General features: G+C 30.2%; 3 protein-coding genes and 1 pseudogene across 6 annotated transcripts; 1 reads left to right on the top strand and 3 right to left on the bottom strand.

Moving 5' to 3' along the window:
• Window positions 1-849: 849 nt before the first annotated feature.
• Window positions 850-4,005, bottom strand: LOC113865679 (mediator of RNA polymerase II transcription subunit 21-like). Of its 4 annotated transcripts, none has more exons than XM_027500389.1 (6): window positions 3,795-4,005; window positions 3,254-3,305; window positions 2,834-3,086; window positions 2,006-2,083; window positions 1,830-1,881; window positions 850-1,350 (listed from the first exon to the last, which is right to left on the bottom strand). In XM_027500389.1, exons 3-6 carry the CDS (start codon window positions 3,038-3,040, stop codon window positions 1,268-1,270), a joined length of 420 nt encoding a protein of 139 aa, XP_027356190.1. In that variant the 5' UTR covers window positions 3,041-3,086; window positions 3,254-3,305; window positions 3,795-4,005; the 3' UTR covers window positions 850-1,267. The 4 variants fall into 4 exon arrangements, with proteins under 4 accessions (XP_027356190.1, XP_027356191.1, XP_027356192.1 ...); XM_027500390.1 differs by having other exon boundaries at window positions 984-1,350; window positions 1,756-1,881; window positions 3,624-3,835; XM_027500391.1 differs by lacking the exons at window positions 3,254-3,305; window positions 3,795-4,005 and having other exon boundaries at window positions 984-1,345; window positions 2,834-3,047.
• A 1,654-nt stretch (window positions 4,006-5,659) lies between these two features.
• LOC113866086 lies at window positions 5,660-6,827 on the top strand (annotated as a pseudogene).
• A 162-nt stretch (window positions 6,828-6,989) lies between these two features.
• On the bottom strand, window positions 6,990-11,124 carry LOC113865588 (probable ribose-5-phosphate isomerase 2). Its single transcript, XM_027500259.1, has 6 exons — window positions 10,325-11,124; window positions 9,788-9,966; window positions 9,106-9,389; window positions 8,852-9,019; window positions 8,061-8,758; window positions 6,990-7,572 (listed from the first exon to the last, which is right to left on the bottom strand). Exon 1 carries the CDS (start codon window positions 11,122-11,124, stop codon window positions 10,357-10,359), a length of 768 nt encoding a protein of 255 aa, XP_027356060.1. The 3' UTR covers window positions 6,990-7,572; window positions 8,061-8,758; window positions 8,852-9,019; window positions 9,106-9,389; window positions 9,788-9,966; window positions 10,325-10,356.
• Window positions 7,222-10,346, bottom strand: LOC113866085. Its single transcript, XM_027500976.1, is given in 9 exon segments — window positions 7,222-7,572; window positions 8,061-8,382; window positions 8,687-8,758; window positions 8,852-8,888; window positions 8,961-9,019; window positions 9,106-9,262; window positions 9,265-9,389; window positions 9,788-10,008; window positions 10,341-10,346. Coding segments are annotated over 9 exon segments (1,350 nt in total).
• Window positions 11,125-21,937: the final 10,813 nt, after the last annotated feature.

Genomic DNA, 21,937 nt, shown 5'->3' with positions numbered 1-21,937 from the left:
CCACTTTGACTTCCCGTGAATTATGATGTTAAATATAGGATAACCTCGCTCATGATCTGTGGCATGCTACAAGTTAATATTCGTTTACTGGAAGAAATGAGTTTTATATGGTAACACCCTCCTTTCAAGAAAAAAAAAACGAAGTGAAACAATATTCACTCATTTCATGTAAAAGGTTTGAGCTCACCGATCAGTTATCACACCCCTGCTCCTTCCATTCATTACAAGAATGGGTGGTAGCTTTCATTTCCTATCAGGTGCAGTGGCTTAATAGTTGGCCAAGAATTTCTGATAATAGGAGTGATTAACATGGATTGCGAGGTATATCACACTCCGGGGAAGATATCCAACAACAAGAATCCCTTTTTCTCTATTTATTGAAAAATGAATAATTGCTATTTATCAATAAAATGCTTGTTTTGAAATCAATTAAATTATGTTTAAAAAGATTTGGAACTATATTCGGGCGGTACAACATTCATGAAATGTTTAGAGTATGCCTCTATGTTTATATAACGCTTCATTTTCCTTTCTTTGAACTAGATCGAAGAGTGCTTGCTATTAAAAGCACTCTCATCTAATGAAGGAAAATAAAATATGCCTTACTATGCAACAGAGCTTACTATACCCTTCACCCCAAACAAGCCAATATTACAATGAAATATGCCAAACAAATTCTTCTGTACAAGTGATTAAAATATTTATTTAAAATAGAAGAAAATTGAATCCATGACCTAACTCATACGTTTTATTTTTTATTTTTTAGATCGTATTTTAACAGCAACAACAGATAATAAATGTCACCAGTTATGCATGCAAGTTTCAAACAATTGGAGCAATTGATGTTTAGGCAACATATCAAGTACTAATATGTTCTAAGTTTCTTCTTTTTTATGCATGACTTTACTCAGTATATGATACTTAAATCACACAATTACACTCACTCACAAATTATCACACTACAAAATGTCTACTTTGTGGAACTTACGTGAACAAAGATGGTATTAATGAAAACACCTAACATGAATATAAGCCTTTCCTTCGGGAGGAACAATATAATTACCACTATCTTGACCGTTACGCAGATTCTGCAAACGTATGTGTCATGCACAAGTTACAACATATGAAATAATACTGCTATTTCAGGCAGCCAAGACTTCATGCAAATAAGGAAAATCCTCCTGCAGCAGGCACCGCTTTGTGTCAAGATAAGATAGTTCTAAGTTGTAGCCTAATTCGTCTCTGACCTTGCCAGGAACACAAGTAACTAATTGACATCTGGTTTCTTCAAGTTCAAACAATTATCTGATGCTTGCCTAAACAGATCCTGAACCTGATTTAATTCCTTCTCTGACATCAAGAACAGAGTGTTAGGCAGTGACATACTTTCTTAACATCCTACAGTCCATAAAAGCATAAATAATTTATAATTTTAAAATTTTTGCATTTTCAGTACGAACAGTAAGTGAACGCACAATACAACTCCCGTTACTTTTAGGAACTTGGTTTCAATATGAATCCATACAGAGCCAGTCACAGATGAATGTCAGCCGTTACCAAATTACTACAGCTGTACAGGCCTACAAAATTGCTTAATACATGAACAAACCCCTTTGGTATTTTCCGATGTTTTTATCAAATTAAACACAATGTTGATATTTGCTACACATGAAAATAATGCACCAGGACATCTTTTTCAAAGTACTGATCCAAGAACTTAACAAAATTTATTTTAGCAATTTAACCCGGATTTACCCTTTCATGTGTTGTAAAGAGAAATCAAGATAGAAGTTCAGACTTCAGAGATAAACAGGAATCTGCACACAGACCTGCAGCTTCCAATTGCTTCTGAAGTTCTTGGCCTACTGCATCATTTTCAGCCTGAAAGGTAGATCCAGAAACAATGTAAAATCATAAACACTATTTGTTACAATTAGACTACTCATTATTAACTACACCAGTCAATCACATATAAAGAATAGTCGGTGAGCTCTAATTTCCATACTTGTAGTTCAGCAATCCTCTTAAGCTGTGCTTCTTCACCTGACTCAGATATTGGAAGCGCTGCAACCAAAGCATCAAACTGCAGAAGAAACCACAGATATATTTTCAATGGGCCACTCATGAGCGAACTAATAAAATTATTAGTTCAATATAGAAGACATAAGGCATGATACATAATGAGGTACAAGTGTGACAAAACAGTAAATATATAGGCTAGACTAATTGTTTAACTTGGTTATATGCATATGGTCAATATTGGTTTAAAATTTCTAAACTGGCACCGTGCATGTTATCCTCTAAAAGAACCATGCAACTGGAATACTGGATACAACACCTTGTTTATTTACAATTGTTAAGATTGGTCATAGAGAAGAAAGATGAGAGAATATGACAGAAAGAATGAAAGAATTCTGTTGTTCTGTGAAAAAACCAAGGTGCTGAATCACCTTCCAAGGGTTCCCCATTTTCAACTGAATTACTCAAAACGTAATAAGCATTAGCACTTCACCACATTTGAGCAGTATTCTTTAAGATATATGAATTCTATATTTCCATATTTGAAACTTCTTAGAAAGTTTCTAAACATATTTATCTTTGATATATTTTCTTATACTTGCTGGGCTGCTAACGATTTTATACTTCATTTTAACAATCCTTAGAATATAATTTTATTTTGCAATATATGTCTAGTGTGTTGTGTTCTTTGAGGCATGGATTGGCTTCATAGTCTGGTAGTAACAAACTACAACCTCTCATCACCGGCGTAAGATAGAACAACTCAGTATCATATACTATACACCTTTTCACTTTTAACTAAAATGCCACATACCTGCTTAGCAGCCTTCACCAAAGCAGCACTCATCTGCTTTGGCTGTTCAGAAAAATTTGCCCCATCCTCCGTTGGATGCGCGGGTGGTTCAGGATAATTTGGCGATAGCCTATTAGGAGGGGCATCCCTTTGCAATGTACCAAGAGTATTAAAAGCTAAATGCGCTGTCAAGTTAACCTGTTCTTGTAACTGAGAGATTATATCCATTACAAGAGCAACTTTCCCAAGGAAATTTTGACCCGCTAAAATTTAACTGCTCATGTATAAGAAACACAAAGGTTATCTGTATGTATATATATGCACGCACGCACGCACAAGTATACATATTCAAAATTGCATTGGCTTTAAAATTCGATTTCAGCATTCAAGAATCAACAAACAATCTTTACAATACATTCTGGAACTCAAATCTAAACTCACGCAGTTATGAGAATGAAGAAACACCAAAGCAGCCTCTTGCGAACAAAACCCCCTGCAATAAAAACAAAAGAAAGTAAAGTATAGCCCAGATAAAATTAATTGAATTTATCATGCTCGAGAAGTAGGTAACAATCACACAAAACCATGCTTTACATGTAGCCCTAAGTGGAAAATACCTCCACTACTATTTCACACAACAAAAACCCAAATACAAGATCCTGGATGATATATATTATAATAAATAAACACAATACATAGCCTCCGCTTTTATTCGGATGTAAATTAAAACAGAAAAAGTTCACTTTCATAGTTCCGGTATTGAAATCGAGAGGTGGTAATAAAACGAAAAGAAGAAAAAAATATTATTTACCAGACTCTTCAGCAAAGCGAGCGAAAAAGAATCTAAACGAATCGAATCGAGGAGAGAAGAAGAAACAATGTTTGGTGGTACAAGTTGAACGAAGAAACAGAAAAAGAGGACGAAAATAATGAATGTGTTAACAGTGGAAAAGAAAACGAAGAATTGTGGAGAAGACCTTACTGTGGAGCAAAAGGGTTGGGATCTTCTCCCAGAAACTGTTCCCCAATTCCAGAGACTGGGCTCTTTATCATCCACCATCTACAAGTCCGTTTCTTCAATTTTAACTGAGTTTTATAATTTATAAATGTTTAGTTAATTTTTTTGAAAATGGACAGCATAAAATTTCTGTTAAAAATTACCCTTTGTTACGCATTTCTCTCTTCACAAAACTACGTTTTTCAATAAAAAGATGCTCACACCTCTATATCTAAACAAATAGCACCTACGAGGTTTGTTTTCTTATAATTTCTACTTGGGACCACTTAAAGTTAGCATTCAATGAGACTGTGAAATACGCAATTTATAACACGGTAACTAATCATTTTTATAATCCATTCTTTTGTTCCTTCAATCACTTGTTAAGCATTTATCAAATTCAAAATATATTTGACCATATAAACGTTTTTATAAGAATATTGAATAGTCACAAGTAAACGATTTTTGAGAGATAAAATTATGAATATAAAAAGTCCATTTTTTATAATGAAAACAATTAAAATGAAGTTGTTAATAATAAATTACTAAAAAAATAGGTAAATAATAGGTAATACGCAATTTATAACACTTTGGTAACTAATATTTTTATAATCTATTTTTTTTTCTTTCAATCACTTATTAATAATTATGTTTTTTTACGAGCTCAAAGTTTCATTATTCTTTCTTTCATTTTAAATTAAGTAATATTTTAGTAAAAGAATTGGATCTGGCTGAAAAGGGTCCTCCATTTCAAAAAAAAATAATAATATATATATATATATATTATAAAAATATTTTTTTAATCAATATTGTAAAGACATACATTTTTCAGTATTGTAAAACAAAAAAATAACAAATACCATGTGTAGTGAATCAAGAAGGCACTAAAATTTAAGAAGAAAGTAAACAACACCAAGAGATGTGATATTCATGCATATTTAGATGCACATTAAAATACTACAAATGACTTTATTTCGTCCTAATGTAATTTCATTAAAAAAAACGATGTTTAAAGAAAATTCAGCACTCTGTTAGAAGTATAAAGAAGATTGAAGATCTGAAATGCATTTTAAAAGTTTTGATAACTAACTTATCATATATCAAAATTCTTTAAATAAATATTAAAATAATAAGAATACCGTGGTCTAAAACTTGAAGGGACCCCCATTATATGGCCTAAAGAACTATATGAAAACTTTTTTTAAAACTATGATGGACAATTTCACATGTTTATTATAGTTAGAAAAATGTCAGTTATTTTTATTATTTATATAAGAAATAGCGAAAATATCTTTTTTATTCTTAATTTTTATATTGGTTTTTAAAAATAAGAAAAAAATAAAAAAACATTTTGTAATTAAAAAAATTTGAAACCTATCGTTGGTGACATCTCTTTTTCATATAAGATTTCAACATTTCATAAAAAAAATACGGAATTAAAAAAAATAATTCCCATTATTAAAAGATGTATCTCTTCATATGTATTAAGGAGACAAAATAAAAATGTAAAAATGTAAAAATCAAATGCCAAAAATTATACAAAAGTAAAATAATATCTAGGAGTATTCAGAAATTAATTTAATTCTATGTAAGTCAAAAAAATAATCAAAAAGTAAAATAAAATAAAAATAATTTTTTTTATCAAATTAGATCATTTTGTTATTGATTTGTTTATTATTTTATATTATCTTTTTTATTTTATTTATTAAAATATTATAACTAAAAACTTAAATCTAACTTTTAGCAAAATAAAATAAAATAATCTAACTCGAATTACTTTTAATTTTGAATCAGAATTAAATTTGGATTCATTCAAACGATAAAAACTTAATAAAATTAAAAACAGAAATATGGAGCATTTTATTGGTTTCAAGAAAAAAGAAATGATAATATTTATTGAATGGAAAGGGGGCGTTTCTGTCTTTCCGAAGAAACGGCTAACGATCTTTCTAACTACTTCCTCGTTGCGTCAAATAGTGAACGCCCCTTTGAAGTATCCATTTCCCGCCAAATCTCGAGCTTCATCAATGGCGTCCACGCTCGCGCTCCTCCTCCTTCTCTCGCTCTTCTTCTCTCTCTGCTTCGCTCTTCCGCACGAAGCCATATTCGACGCCGCCGACATTCTGTCCGATTCAAGCTTCGTTTCCATGGCACTCACACTCGAAATCGTCGCCGAAAACCTTTTCGAACAATCCCCTTCCGCCACCGTCTTCGCTACCTCCGACTCCGCATTCAAGAAATCCAGTCAGCCATCCCTCGACCTCCACCGCTTCAACTTGGGGCCGCTTCCTCTTCCGCCAGCGAGTCTCCGGCTTCTCCCCGCCGGCGCCAGGATCCCGACTATGCTCCCCAGGCAGTCTCTAACCGTCACGACGTCACCTTCCGAGCACGTAGCATCTCTCAACAACATCAAACTCACGGAATCGCCCATTTACGACGATGGTTTTCTGCTAGTCTACGGAACCGAGAGGTTCTTCGACCCTAGTTTTCAGTTCAATAACCAAAGACCTAATCCGGATTCGAATTCGAATTCCTCGTGTTCGGGGAAGAACCACACTCATAAGTTCCTCCGATTCCGTCGACCAAGCCATTGAAACCCTAAGATCCAGGGGATACTCTACCATGGCTTCCTTTCTGGGAATGCAACTGTCCGGCGTGGCGGAGCAGAGTGGAATAACGGTGTTTGCTCCGGCGGATGAAACGGTGGCGAACCGCATCGGCGATTTCAGTGAGTATCCATCGTTCTTCCGTCGGCATGTGGTGCCGTGCAGGCTTCTGTGGAACGATCTGGTGGATTTGGGCGATGGTTTGGAGCTGCGCACTTTCTTGGAGGGCTTCGCCATCAATATCACAAGATCTGACGGCGTTTTGATTCTAAATGGAGTTCCGGTTTTCTTCCCGGACGTGTTCTTCAATGACAAGGTTGTCGTTCATGGCGTCAGGGATGTTCTGGCTGCGCATGACGACACCCTTCGCGTTGACGTGGAAAGAATTGTGTTTGACCCTTCTGAACTTTGAGACTCTGGCTGTGGCAATGGCATTTGTAGCGTAAATTTCAGTTATTTGGTTGTTCTTGTAGACGGAGATTTCATTTTCCATTAATGTCATGTAAAAATTAAAGAGGGTTCTTATTAAGTCATGATTTTCAATTGTCTGCATTTAAATTCTAAAGCTATAAACAAAATAAAATTGCTTTTTCTATATATGGACAAAATGTATATAATACACTGCTTTGGCTATTCTCATCGAACACAAGATGAAGCTTCGCTCCACCTTTGTTTCTTCCCATAATATAGGGTACAGAAAAACAATAGTAGTCTACTTTATCAAATTTTCTATTATACAATCTATACTTCACTATCTGCATTTGACAAGGATAAATATGTGCGGTTTTGGTTATTCTTAAATATGTTTATATTTTCTGGTAAGGATAACTTCTCAAACGCTTCCTCCCTTCGGGGCGGTTTGCATAGAGGATCCAGAGAACAAGACAGAGCAGAACACCAACTGAAACGAGGCCAAGTCCTACATTGATAATCTTAAGGTAATGGTTCAATGGAGGACAGTAACTCAAAGTGATTCTTGTGAATGCATCCCTGACAAAATTGCAATTCTGAAGGCTACGTAAAGGTGGAGTATAATGTTCCAATGCATAGCTTTCGTTCACCGCAGCCACTAACTGTAAGTAAATCTCAGGGGTCACCCTGCCAACTCTGGTGCAAATACCAGATTCAGATACCTCACATTCGTAGTTCTTCCACACCTGAATAGTTTAAACAACAGATTTTTAATGAGATTCTGTGTTATATAGTTGGCAGAAAACACTGGAACATAATACAAAAGATTTAGAACAATTGAAGAGCATAATTTAGAGAGAATTATTTTCATCTGATTTCCTCCTGGCAAAAAATCACAATAGTCACAAGTTATATAAAATATTTTCAGGTATAGGCTATGCTATGGTCATTTGGTATAATACACGTCAAGTCGTCAACCATCTATTTACAGAAATACTAATATCATTGCCCATCAATCAAATGATTTGATATACAGATAGTTCATTGTAGTCTAATCTTGCCACTTTCAGCATTCAACTGAGAATCCAAAACTTAAAAGAGTTAACATTTCTCTGTCACAAACACATACATGAGTTCTTGGTTGGAGGGGAGGGAGGAGAGGAAGGGAAAGAAAGCTAACAAAAGCCAACAAGTGGCAGAGCTCAATAATCAAGTCAAGTGATGAAAAAATTACCATTGAAGCATTGGCAGAAGAAACTTCTTGGGCCATAAATTGGCGCTCTTGAAACTGAGTATCAAAGGGGTAGCACAAAGATGGCATTGAAGGCCCAGACTGATTGTAGTAGTCAAAACTACCTTTTGTTGCATTTATGTTTGCAGTGTTATAGATGAACCGATTGACAACACTTGCAATATTGGTGACCACTTGTTTACTTTGAAAAAGTGTTTTGTTTGTGGTTCTCTGATCAACACATGGAAGGACATTACTAAGAGCAGATTCAATGTGTGGATTTGCTACCCATTCTCCCATGGCCATACAGGTGTCAGAAATTGCACAGTAATAGAAATAATTTACTCATCAGGTTTAGATGATAATGTTAGCTTTTAACAGACAGAAATCTCCATAACATAAAGATAATTGGATTTCATTTGGATATCATCAGTTCCGGTTGCATTTTGTGATGGAATAAGTTACAATTTTGAATTGAAGAAGGCAAAGGAGAGGGGGAGGGGGGATCCGATGCAATGAATGCAGAACACTTTTCCAAGGGTAAATAAATGAATGCCTAAAGGGAGCCAAGAAAGTGAATAGTTCTTGCTAATCTATTAAACTGCGATCTCTTAGATACAATGGCTTACTTATTAAGGATCATGAATACTCCACAAAGAATGAATGTGGTTGCAACCAGTAACCATCCAGTGATAACAAATCTGCAAAACGTTTTAAAATCAGATAAAAGAACATAACAAGAATCCTCCAGCTATGATCAACACACAAGCAAATAGTTCTGGAATGTAACTCACATGAGGATTGCATGTTGATATCCAAGGACAGACAGGAATGCAAAAATACAAGTCAGTTATAACCAAAAAATTAGCTCAATTTATTCAAGATGTTATGATCAACACATACGGAGTCCAATTAGAACCACAAGAAGCATCACTGCTGCCACAACATACAGAGCTAGACGCCTACAAAATGTGCACAGTTTAGTGTTATAGGGGGGAGAGAATAATAAATTCTAGAATGAGGGGTTCTCAGTTTTATGATCACATACCCATCGTTGAATACTCCTCGAATTTTAACTGAATTTTCATTTGTCTTCTCAGAAGGTGTATCTGCTGCAGTATTTAGATCCACGTTCAGCTTGTCAATACCATCCATGACATCAGACGGAAGAAGCATCTGAGTGACATCGATAGTTTTTGCGAGGAGAGGTACTAAGTGACATTTCTTAGAGTCTGCACTATATAATCTGACTGATTGACAAAATAATGGAGGGTATCCAAAGCTTCATCATGGAACTTATCCTGCCCAACAGAAAGGAGGATACATCCAGTCCTGTGTGATTAAGGAAACGAGGCATGTTAGTAACCACGTTTGAAATTTTGACATATAAAACTTGGAGCTAACTCCGAGCATTATACAGAAATTTCACGTGTATAGTGCAAAAACTAATTCTCAAAATTCCACAGCTATTGAATGACATTATTACCAAAATAAAGATTGATCTTTATTCCCTGAAAACTTCTATGTCTATAAACATCCATGACATTAGCTATTTATAATTTTTAATTGAAAATACAGAAGAATATTTGGTAACCAACCACAAAAGATTATTAAAGAACAAACTTTCTGTATCTAAGATAAATAGGAAGAAAAACAAGGAGAATTGTAAGGAAATAATGCATCCCACAAAGAAGTTAAACAAGGGAAACATTAAAATAACAGAGTCTTACGCTGCAGCAACAGTGAACAATACAAGCAGTATAAGACAAATCCTTTGTGAACGATTCGATCCTTTGTCCTTGATGTTAATGCCCCATCCACGGCATAGATGAACAGCAAGCGCCAAGCCGAACGAGGTAAACCATAGGACAGCAAGAATAAAACTAGCCGCACCAGTGAACCCAACTGACTGCAAATAATGGTTAATTGAACTGAGAAAAAGAATAATCTTCTGAAGGTGGAACAACAAAGTAACTAAGCAATAGACTCCAAACTTCAACAAAATATAATTTCAAGGAGAACAAAAAACAAAGGAAATGGAATGAAAATTAGACTTCAAGACAGAAGACAGATTAGGTATAGATGTAATCCGCAGCTGTTAAGTAAACAGAGAGGGCCAATGGGCAATGCCCATCAGGACTTCAATGTGCAAAAGCTAAAAGGTGGTAAATAGGCACATAGTAATGGTGCATTATGGATAAATAACTTAATTAAGAGCTTATCCAATAACTTCTTATTACATGAGAAATTCATAAAATAGAAACTACCTTGTGTCTAGCCTGCCTCCATTTCACCTACATTATTCATCTAAATGTTTAGTGGTAGCCATGTCCAGGAACATCCCGTGCTCCACAACTCCAGCAAGTTGCAAAATGGCATCATTGGCAACCTTCAAATCCCCAATACTCTTCTTGAAATACAAATCGACAATATAGTTCCCATTATCCGTGAGAAAAGGTTCGTCCTTTTCCCCAAAAGTCCTGAGCTTTGCAACACATCCAGATTCCTCAAACAGCTTCTGCAACTTATCAGCAGTGAACTTCCAACAAAACTGTATAACCTCAACAGGCATAGCCAAACCACTGCCCCCCAAAAAGTTCACCAGGTTTGACTCGTCCACGATCACCCCGAACTTCTTACACGCACCCTCCACCATCTTTTCCCTCAAGAGGGAGACACCACGAACCTTCACCAGGTTCAAAAAAGGGTCAACCTCATCGGCACCGTCAATGGCAAGATCAACGACAGGGTGGGAATCGAGATCCGACAAGGGAATCCCAAGCGACAGGGCCTGTTCTTCTGTCCTCTTTGAGGTGGGTACTCCTATGATGTCCTTGAGCTTGCCCTGTCGGAGAAGAGCGCCGATTCGGTCGAAGGCGTGCTTGGCCGTGGAGCCGGTTCCAAGGCCGAGGACCATGCCGGATTCAACGTACTCGACGGCTTTGTAGGCGGCGATCTTCTTCAAATCGTCTTGGGTGAGAATCAGAGAGGGAAAAGAAGGAAGGAGAATACCAGCTTCCATGGCTGCTTTCTCCGAATCAATGAAATGGGGGAAGGGAATTGCCATGTCGGGTCCTCGGAAACCCGGAAAAGAAGGGATTGAAATCAAACCAAGGCAGAGGCTTTCATGGAAATTGGGAAAATCAGAGAGAATGGGAATATTGGAGGGGGGAGAGAGAGAGATTGAAGGTGTCGTTTAAACATGTGGTGGTGAATGAAGACAAGAGAAGAGAAGAGAGGATGGGGTTAAAGTGAAGGAGTAACGAGGAGAAAAGAGATGAAGGCGGGGGTGGGGGTTGTTTGGTTTTGGGGCTATTTATAGGGAAAGGTGGTCGAGAACAACCACCTCGTTTCAAATACTGCTTTTCGTTTTGAAGGAACCAAGATGTGTTTCGCGCGGTTTAGGGAAAGAGAGAGAGAGACATTCCTTCCACCTAGGAACGCAGTCATGCAGCTACCCAGTTTTTTTCATAACAAATAAAACCGTTCTATTATTTTATTTCTAAAGTCAAATTATTTAGGTCAAGTGGATCTATTTCTTGTATTATGATACTATAATATCAAAGTATTCTAAATTTATTAGTTATCTTTTTATATTGACATATCCTTAACTTTCATTTTTTTTTTCAATTCTAAATTTCAGTCACTTGTATTCTCAGTGTTTTATACAGTATTCAAATTTCTTTGAAACTATTTTTTATTAGGTAGATCAAATTCTATTTTTCAAAATTTTGTTTTGAATTTATATTATCTTTAGTTAAACATTCTTTCATATATTGAAATAATATTTTGAAAATTATTTATATTTTTACTTGTCTTTCAAAGTATTTGTGTACAAGAAAAAAAAAAGGTATTTGTGTACATATGCAAGATAGTTATAATATCAATGTCTTGAAAAAAAAAACTAAACAAAATTAAAATTAACCAGTTTTGTGTGTGTGCTGTCAATCTTTCCACATTTAATTTATATCATTTTCAATTAACTATCAATGCTCCTAAAAATCAAACGTTTCTTTTATATTTTGACAACTTCCTATTGGCACTTAGGATTGTGAAGTATATGTATATATTTAGTTTATATTATTTAAAAAACATATAAACGTTCATTTTTATTATTTTTTAGGATTAGACAATTATTTCTCTTAAAAAATTTATAAACAAGTTATATATTTTTTATTTTTAAATATAAAACAAATTTTTCACTTGATTCACGTGTTCAATAAATAATATAATTATAATTTAAAATTTATTTTTATTTTTATTTTTATCTTTAATTAATATCTTCGAATTGATAATTACACTTGTTTTCGTGTATACATTATTATCATAAATTTTACAGTAAAAATATCTTTAAAAATAAGTACTTTAATTATTTTTTATGACTTAACTGTATTTTACGAAATTTACTTTCTTGTTGTTCATAATGATTGGAATAGTTTTGAGTTGAATATCGTATTTAGAAATAATGATTAGATTCAAATTATCGAAAAAAAAAACATAACAAAAAAAAAAGTTATGGACAGGTAAAATTTGGTAGATATGACAAGAAAATGTAATATAATGGTTTATTTTATTTTATTCAGCGTGCATCAAATAAAATAAAAATTTATCTTAATCTTTTATAGTTTTTTATTTCAATGTTTATTTAACTAACTTCATATAATAAATCTATTAAACTTGCTAGTTCTTATATCACAGTGAAAATTTCATCCTTTATAATTTTTTTTAAAAAATCAAACATAATAAAATAAGATATTGTTATATTGTATCTAATTTATTATTTTAATACATGTTAACAATAAAAAAACAATACATCATATTTTTATCTTATTTAATTATCATAGTTTATTGTTGTTTTCATCTTATTATATCAACGACAAGAGCTCTAAAAGAGTTAAGATTCAGGCACTGGTATTCATATGTTGTTTTATTCATTAAATGTAAAATGAAATTAATGTTATGCAAATTATTATCTATCATTAGTTATACTATTTTAAAGGGTACAATGCAAATCACTATATATAATAAAAATTATCCAAATATTATAATGAAAATACGCTTATGTATTTTTATTTTACAAATCACTGTATATAACCGAATCAAGAACAATATATATTATTTTTACATGTACTGAAGTGCTCAAACATTTAACTTATAATTTTACAAACTAGTCATTCGTAAATTTATAATATCAACTTTATCATTATTATTTAATTATTCTAATCGTAGATTTGTGTTGAATTCATAGAAACTTGTTTTTAAAAATTATTTTTGACTTTATCCTTTGGATACCCTAATTTACTCTTTGTTGTTGCAATTATCAGTGATGCAGTGGTAAACAAGGCGTGAGGCTTGCTTTTGCTATATATATGCCGTTTGTTTCTATTAGTTTAGAATAATTTCTTTTTGTTAATGATCGGGTAATATATTTTTTATAAGATTAAAAAGTATTTTATAATAACACTTAAAGAAAAAACTATTCTCAACAACATAAAAAAAAAAAAAAACCAAACACGTTTTAGTCCTTCTTGTTGTGTGAATTTTTTTATTACATTGTTATTTTAAAAAATGCTTAAAATGAAAAGATATCTTAAAAATAAGTTCCTATCGATGTAAATTAAATATCGTAATAAAAAACTATATGTAACTTGTTTTTTAAGTTAGTGAAAAAAAAAGACTAATGTTTATGTCGTTGAATTTCACAATTGTTTCCAAATTAAATTGCACGACAAAAATGTGTTTGAAAAACTGTTTGAATCTTCAAGTCAATTTTACAGAAGAATTGAATTTAAGAACAGTTTTATTTTTTCTGTTAATAAGAACTAACTCTATGAGAAATTTATAAAGAATAAATCAGCATTTCAGAACGTAATTATTTTATCACCTAAATAGAATTATATTTACACATAAATTAATTCTGATAATATCACCTAAATATGTGCAGCATATTATTGCATTCAACTATGATTCATAAGCACTTTCAACATCCATTTAGCATCTTTTGTATCTCTTTTTTCTTATCATATCACTTCGTTTGTCGTATTTATCAATTATTTATTTTGATATAGACACTTTCATAGACGTCTGCGAAACATTTTGCTGTTTCTTATAATATTTGATATAATTATATTTATTTAAACTCAAACTCAAAATTACAAATTAAATTCAAATAAGTCACTCACTCAATAGACGATTTATTTATTTATTTTTTTGAGGTCAGTGATGCTGCTGAATTCATTAAGGGCTTTTGTATCACGTGGGCTCATGCTCTCCAATGTAAGGATGACAATGAGTAGGATATGGGTAGGGTACTATAGTACTTATTTTCATACCTGCATTTTAAAAAAATACTCGTACCCAGCTTCATATCTGCGTGGGTACGAACATTGATTCCTGTACCTGTACCCTCTAGGTATCCGCATACCCATCTTGTACCTATTACTCGCGCTTATTTGAGAAAAAATATGTTTATTTAACTTCACATAAGTAGTATAATAATATAAAAATTCAATAAGTATTTTCCAAACAAGGTATAAATATAGATAAAAAATAAATATTCAAAGATCACAAATACTAAATATCTCTTAATATCACAATTTTCTAAACTAAAATTATTAGAAATAATAAAAGAAATTAAACACACAAATTATTTGTTAGCAATGACCCTATCTTGTGTGAGATCTAATCGTACGGCAACAACAGAGTTACAACGAGATAAATTTGCACAATTAGTAACCTTTTAAGTGGAATTACTTGGTGACCTTTTATGGCAACTAACTCTGATGAATAATGTTTTATAGTTACTAAGTTTTAATGAGACAAATATTGAGAATGAGAGTAGAGTTAAGACAGAGAAATTCAAGTACCAAATGACAATAAAAAGTGGATATATAAAATATTTTTTTAACTTTTGAAGCTGAAATTGTAAAAAAAATAACGGATTTATTTAAAATAATATATATATATATATATATATATATTAATACAAGTATTTTTAATTCATGTACTATAAGAAAGTATTTTGTTAAATATACAAATTTTTGAAAAATTATTTTAATAAATTAAATATTTATAATGTATATAAATTTTAAAAGAAAGAATTTAAATAAAAGATAAATGGTCACAATAAAATTTTATAATAAAGAAATATACATGTATATAAAAAATATATGTTTTTATCCGAAGAAAAATTAACAAATAAGAATTAATAATATTTTTTTTTATATTTTATATCTTTTCAAACACTTTTTTGGTAAATCAAATGGTAAGAATAATATTATTTAGATTTAATGCACATGTTGTATAAGAAAATATTATTTTAAATTAAAATATAAAAAATAAAATTTAAATATTATCAATAAATAATAAGTCTACAGTAATAATAGGTGATTATAAAATTTATAAAATATTTATAATATATTTATTATTTATCATTCACTTTATGATTTAAATATCAATATGATTTTATTAACAAAAATATTTGTGTGAAAAATAATTTATATGCGTATCATATATAAATAATATTTTTTTAAAAAGTCAATCTCATATCAATTGTGTAATAATTAAATTGTATTAGCTTAATTAAACAATATAAAGTAGTAACTGAATCATTCTATTAAAAATATAACATAAAATACATTTTTTGGTTTACTTTATTATTAAATATATTTTTATATTAATATTATATAAATTTATATAAATAATATAATAATACAAAAATTTAATACATAATTGTAGAATAAAATTTATATATATATGCAGGTATGGGGCAGGGTGGATACATAGATACCCATACCCGCACCCATCCCCATTAAAATTTGTAGGTATTTACTCATACCTATACCCATACCCATGTAACGGGTAAATATCCTACCCGTTGTGGGTAAATTTTGCGGGTGCCCATTAGATCCTTTACCTATTGTCATCCCTACTCCAATGGAAGCCAGCTTTGGGCCTCAAAATTGGGCTTCAATTAAGAACATCCTTGTTTTTAAATACACATATTATTAGTTTTTAAAAAGATAAAACTCTTTTAAAAATTAAAGACAAACATATTTAGAATTAGATTCTTGGCTCACAATAAAAGATTGAAAGTAATTAAGCCTTTAATATTATGAGAACGAATACAATGAGTCATTTGGTTATTAGATTGAGTTGAGTTTTAACATTAACAATCCACAACTCAACTTGTACTTAATTGAGTTTGAATATTTTTATCCCAACTTTATCTATTTACTCGATCTAATCTACTAATTTTTAATTAGATTGAGTTGTGTAGATTAGGGTCATTGGCCCTAATAATACTTTTGTAATTTCTTTTCACAATTCCAAAAATTTGTTTGAAAATGCTATTTATATAAAAATTTGTATAATTTTTTTATAACTTAAAAAAATAGGAAGATAAAAAATGATAAATGGATGAACATTATGTTATTATAAAAATGACAAATTTATGGTATAATGAGAAACACAAAAGAGAGGAGTTATAATGAGAAATGATAGGAGATAAGGATACATATGGATAGTATAGAGAGATACCATGAGTGTGAAAAAATGGAAGTAATTTTAAAAATTTAGAAAAAATAAGGGTGACAAATGTTTTTCTTTGATTGTGCAATATTAATAAGAATAAAAACATCACAGGTCTCATACTTATTTACTAACCTATACTTTTGACCATATTTTTGCTAAAAGGGGCCACGTTGGTATACGTTGTATCTGTATTGCTATAGCTAACTAGTAACTATATTATACTAAGAAAGATCTCAAGGGATCATAGGATAATGAATGATTGAAACAAGGACTCGAACATTTTAAAAGTGGCAATAAAATGAAATCATAATATTAATGAACATTATGTGGACATGAAATTGTTATGGAATTTATGTCATTTATGAATTGATTGGTGTGTTACTCATTTATGTATTAGTGAAATTTATTGTTTAATCATGTTTAGTAGTGAGACAAGATGCTCATCCTTACTAAATCTTTCAGGAAAGTAAAATGACCACTCACGAGAGGCTATTTGACTGGTTAGTTAGTAGTATATTAAACTACGTATTTAGGGAATGACAATGTATATGTTATTGTAAATTTGTTATTAACAGTAATAATAATGAATTAGGAGATATTTTTACCTTAGAAATGTCGATGAGGGTATAATATTCCTTTTGATTATCCTGTAAATAATAGGATTCACCACACTCTTTATGTGTGTGTGTGTGTATATATATATATATATATATATAGAGAGAGAGAGAGAGAGATGATAGTCAAAACCCTATTAGCTACAAATTTTGTATACATCTTCCATGATCATGACTACTTTGGAAGACCAACTCAGTTCATCTTGACGAGGCTGATACGAGTGATCTTGACGAGGATGAGGATCTAACCCAAAAGAGTTAGCTGAGATGGAGGGTTGGTTTAGAGACAATGACTCGAATCTCCTTAATATTTTGGTGTGAAAACAAATAACTCATTAGGACTTGAATTATCTTATTTCTCTCGTAAATTGTATACATGAGTCCTAATATATTTTTGAAATTATGATTTGTAATTATCAACTCTTGTAATTAATGAAAGCATATATATGTATATTTTATTTCAATCTTGACGTAAATTTATTTATAAGTTGTAACGAAATTATACATATTCATCTTTTATCATTTTGAATACTTGTACATTTTATAAATTGAATAACAAGGATAAAAGTTTTAAATTTTGTAAAACTTTACACTATAGGTATAAGTAAACTTATTTTATTTTCTCTCTTCAACATAAATTATTTCATAATTTATATAAATAAAATAAAGACGTTACATATGATGTATTTTAATTTAACTTATAATTTCATATGTAAATTTTTATTAGATATTTATTATTTAATATATTATAAATAATTTATTATTTATGATTTTAATTTATATTTATTTTATTTAAAAAGACAGTTGTTATAACAGCAACATTAATTTTAAGGAATGATAATTAATATCATTAATAATAATAAATTTGAGTAATAATATATGAAATATTAATTTAAAGTAATTATTGATTAAATATTTAAAAAATTGTTATAAGAATATTATTTAAAGTAATTTTTAATAGTGATGAATAAATTAATCATTATTTTTAGAATAATAATGACTAATAATTATATCAAATATTATATATATTATTGGCAAATTTTTATCATAATAAATATTTTATTTTAGAATATTGTCACAAATATAATAATAATTTAATTATTAATAATGATAGAATCTCTACATTTATATTTATAAAATTTATTTTCTTACATTATATAAAATGTTAAACAATAAAAATTAAATGTTTTTAATTTAAATTTTATAAACATAGATTAGTTAAACAAAATCAAGTTAGTAGATATTCATTTTAATTTAAAAATAATACTAAAAAGAAATCGTGGAGCTATTAAAAGTAATCTAGTTAACAAAAATAATTCTTTGACATTTAAATTATTTTTTGTACAATTCTACTGTATATGTACTCAAACTTAGAATTAATAATTAAGATAGAATAATTTTATATTAATTGATTTACATGATCAATTATAATAAAAAAATATGTTAAAGAAAAAAAATGAATTAAATTATAAATTAATTAAATTAAAAAATTAAATGTTTGAGGTGAAAAAAAAAACTCACATACAACATTGTTAGAAAAGAAAACAAAATCATAAGTCATTTTATCAACCTTCAAGTAGGTTTTTAAAATTACTATTAAAAATAAATATTTTAAAAATAATTTTTTTTCATCATATCTAGTATTATATATATATATATATATATATATATTATAATTAATACTAATTTTAAAAATTATATTTTATCATTATAGTATATAAAAATTAATTTTCATATTTTATTATAAATAAATACACTTTAAATTTTTAACAAGAAATAATTTATCATTAATCATGTCACTATTGATGACTTGACTTATTAAATAAAACAATCAAACTTAAACTTTTAAACAAATTTAGGTTTATTAAGTTTACTTCTAGTTATTTTAGTTTAACATCCTCGATCTCTTTATTTTAACTATTCACGTTTGATTTCTTTAATTTTTCAAATGTTGAAATTAAGTTTACATCAAAATTAAGATTTTAATTATATTTTATATATTTTTCTTTACTTATTTAATTAATAAAATTTTATACCTCTAATATATTTTTATTAATTATTAGATAAGTTGTAAGATACAAAAATTTAATTTAAAAAATTGAAGAGAGAAAATATTAATAATTAATATTAAAAAAAATTAAAGTTAAACACACGTTAAAATATAGAAACTAAAAAAATAATGAAGTTAAAAATTTATTTTTAAAATTTCAAGTATTAATTTTATATACATTAATAATAAACTTAAAACAAAAAATAAAAATATATATGTAATATATGTCATTAATAAATTATTAATAATTTGCACAAAAATTAAAAATGATTAATGTTTTTATTTTTATTATATTATTACTTAGATATTTTAATATATCACTTACTAATTATCTTTTATCTAAAAAAATATTAATCATTAAAAAATTATAAAAAAAAAGAAGAATAAAAAATTTAACAAAATAAATCATCATATTTTTATAATAAATTTGTACACAAATTTTTTTTATCTTTTTATCCTATCACCAATAATTTTTGTTACCTGTCCAAATTGTAACAAAAATTATACAAAATTATTAAAAAATTATAAAACCGTTTGAAGAGAATCGATGCATGAAGCACAGGTTCAAGCTTCTCAAACTGCTTTGGAAATGGCAAAGTTACTTAACATCCGACTGATTATTAAGAACATGGCTCAAATCTCCATAAAATAAGAAGTTCACGTTAATTCTTGTTTGTTTTGTATTGGTGGTTAATGTTCCATATTTAATATCCTCGTGATTAACCAGAACATCCCATAAAACAAGAAGTTCACGTTAATCCTCCATTATTTGTTTTGCATAGGTGGTTAACAGTCCATACTTAACATCGTGGTGATTAAAAAAAACATGGCTCAAATCCTTATAAAACAAGAAGTTCACATTAATCGTCCATTATTTGTTTTGTATTGGTTGTTCAAGCTGTTCAAGCTGTGTTTTGGAAACTGCAAAGCTCATACTTAACATTCTGCAACTTAATGTGATTAATAAGAACATTGTTCAAATTTCTGTAAAACAAAAAGTTCTCAATATTTCATGTACAACCCTGAATGTCACTCACCACCCTGCATTTCTCCAAGATATCCCATATCGTCTCCATCTTCCACTCTTCCAATGTATCTCTGTAACTATTTACATCATATCCTTTTCCATCTCATACTCTTTCGAGTATATTCACATGTTCACATATGTCATTTTTCATGTTCACACATTATTTTTCATTATATTTCTACATAATTTTTATCATATACATCAAACTATGCCATATTTACAATACACATCATTTTTAAGTGAACCACGATATATTCAAACATGAAGCATCCATCTCTTTGTATATTTCATATCACAAAATCATAAAATCATATCAACCATCCTCAATATACCTTATCATGCACTATTTGAACATAATAACACATTTTCACCATGTGTTCATCATAAAATCACATAAACAACCAATTATTCTCACTTTTCACCGATTATTTTTCATAAAACAAGGATTATTCCTCATATAATCACATATATGACAAGATTTATGAGAATACAAGTAATAACCATAATAAAATGATAAAGTAGAGCCTCCTTACCTCAAAACAGAACTTTTACAAATATTTAAGTTTAGAACGAAGTTTTTTCTAAGAACACCATGAACATCTATAAGAAAAAGAAGAAGAGGAGAAACGAATGGTAAATCTAACTTCAAACTTAGAAAAACTTACTTGAAATCCGTTAGAACGAACGTAGAATCACAGATCTGAAGAGAAAAAGCTGTCAAGAGAGCCGAACTCATCCATGTCATCCTCAGTGGCATGCCCATCTATGTGGGAGATGTTATCAAAAACTTCATCATAGGAATCTTAAACATCAAGAGGGACTCACTTACCTTCCCATCCATCATCACCATGCTCTGCCAGGATGCCAGAGTAGACATTGATGAAAATGTTAAGAGGACAGGTCAAACAAATAGCACTAAGGCAGGAAGCACTGCATGTCGGTCATAAATCAATGTTGAACCTCCTGGAAATCATGATGTTTAACCTAGGAAAGAAGTTAGGCATGACATCAGAACAGATTTATGAAGTCCCTACATTCACTGCACCTTTCCTCAGGCAGCAGGTAACCAGGACCTACCTCTTTTTACAGCCACTACCTCTGCACCTGCAGCTGAAAAAGATAGCAGTTCTAGTTCTCCAAAAGAGGATGAGGATAATGAGGATGCCAATGACAACCTTTCATCCTCCAGCTCAAATGAATACATCATTTAGCTTCACTTTTCCTTATGTCATTTACTTTTCTGCTATTTCTACTTTATTTCCCTGTATATATTAACCACTATTTCTCTGTAATTATCGTACTTTACCGCTCTTACTTTCATCTTCCCCTTTATTTTCCTGCATTATCTCCATGAACAATATTTGACGCTTTCATATATAGCATTCCCAGTTTAGTTTCTATTATGTTACTCTGTGCTGAATCCACTATGCGTCTTTGTGCAGAGAATGCCCTTAGTCTCATCAAGAGAAGAGCATGAATTTGATCTCTAAGTGTGAATCTGTCATTTATGAAAGGGAGTGATCTCTTTGCCTCTATTTCATATATTTTCAATTTGAAATTCCTGCATAGTTAACTACAAAAATACAAAAATATTTTATTATTTTTTCCCTTCTTAAGTGAGTTCAATTTTGTAATTCTAATTTTATGTTCTGATTGC

The sequence above is a fragment of the Abrus precatorius genome, unplaced genomic scaffold, assembly GCF_003935025.1.
Source record: "Abrus precatorius isolate BTA unplaced genomic scaffold, Abrus_2018 Scaffold4, whole genome shotgun sequence".
Lineage (NCBI taxonomy): Eukaryota > Viridiplantae > Streptophyta > Magnoliopsida > Fabales > Fabaceae > Abrus > Abrus precatorius.
Note: the sequence above shows the minus strand (reverse complement) of the source record. Positions and strands in the feature narration are given on the sequence as shown.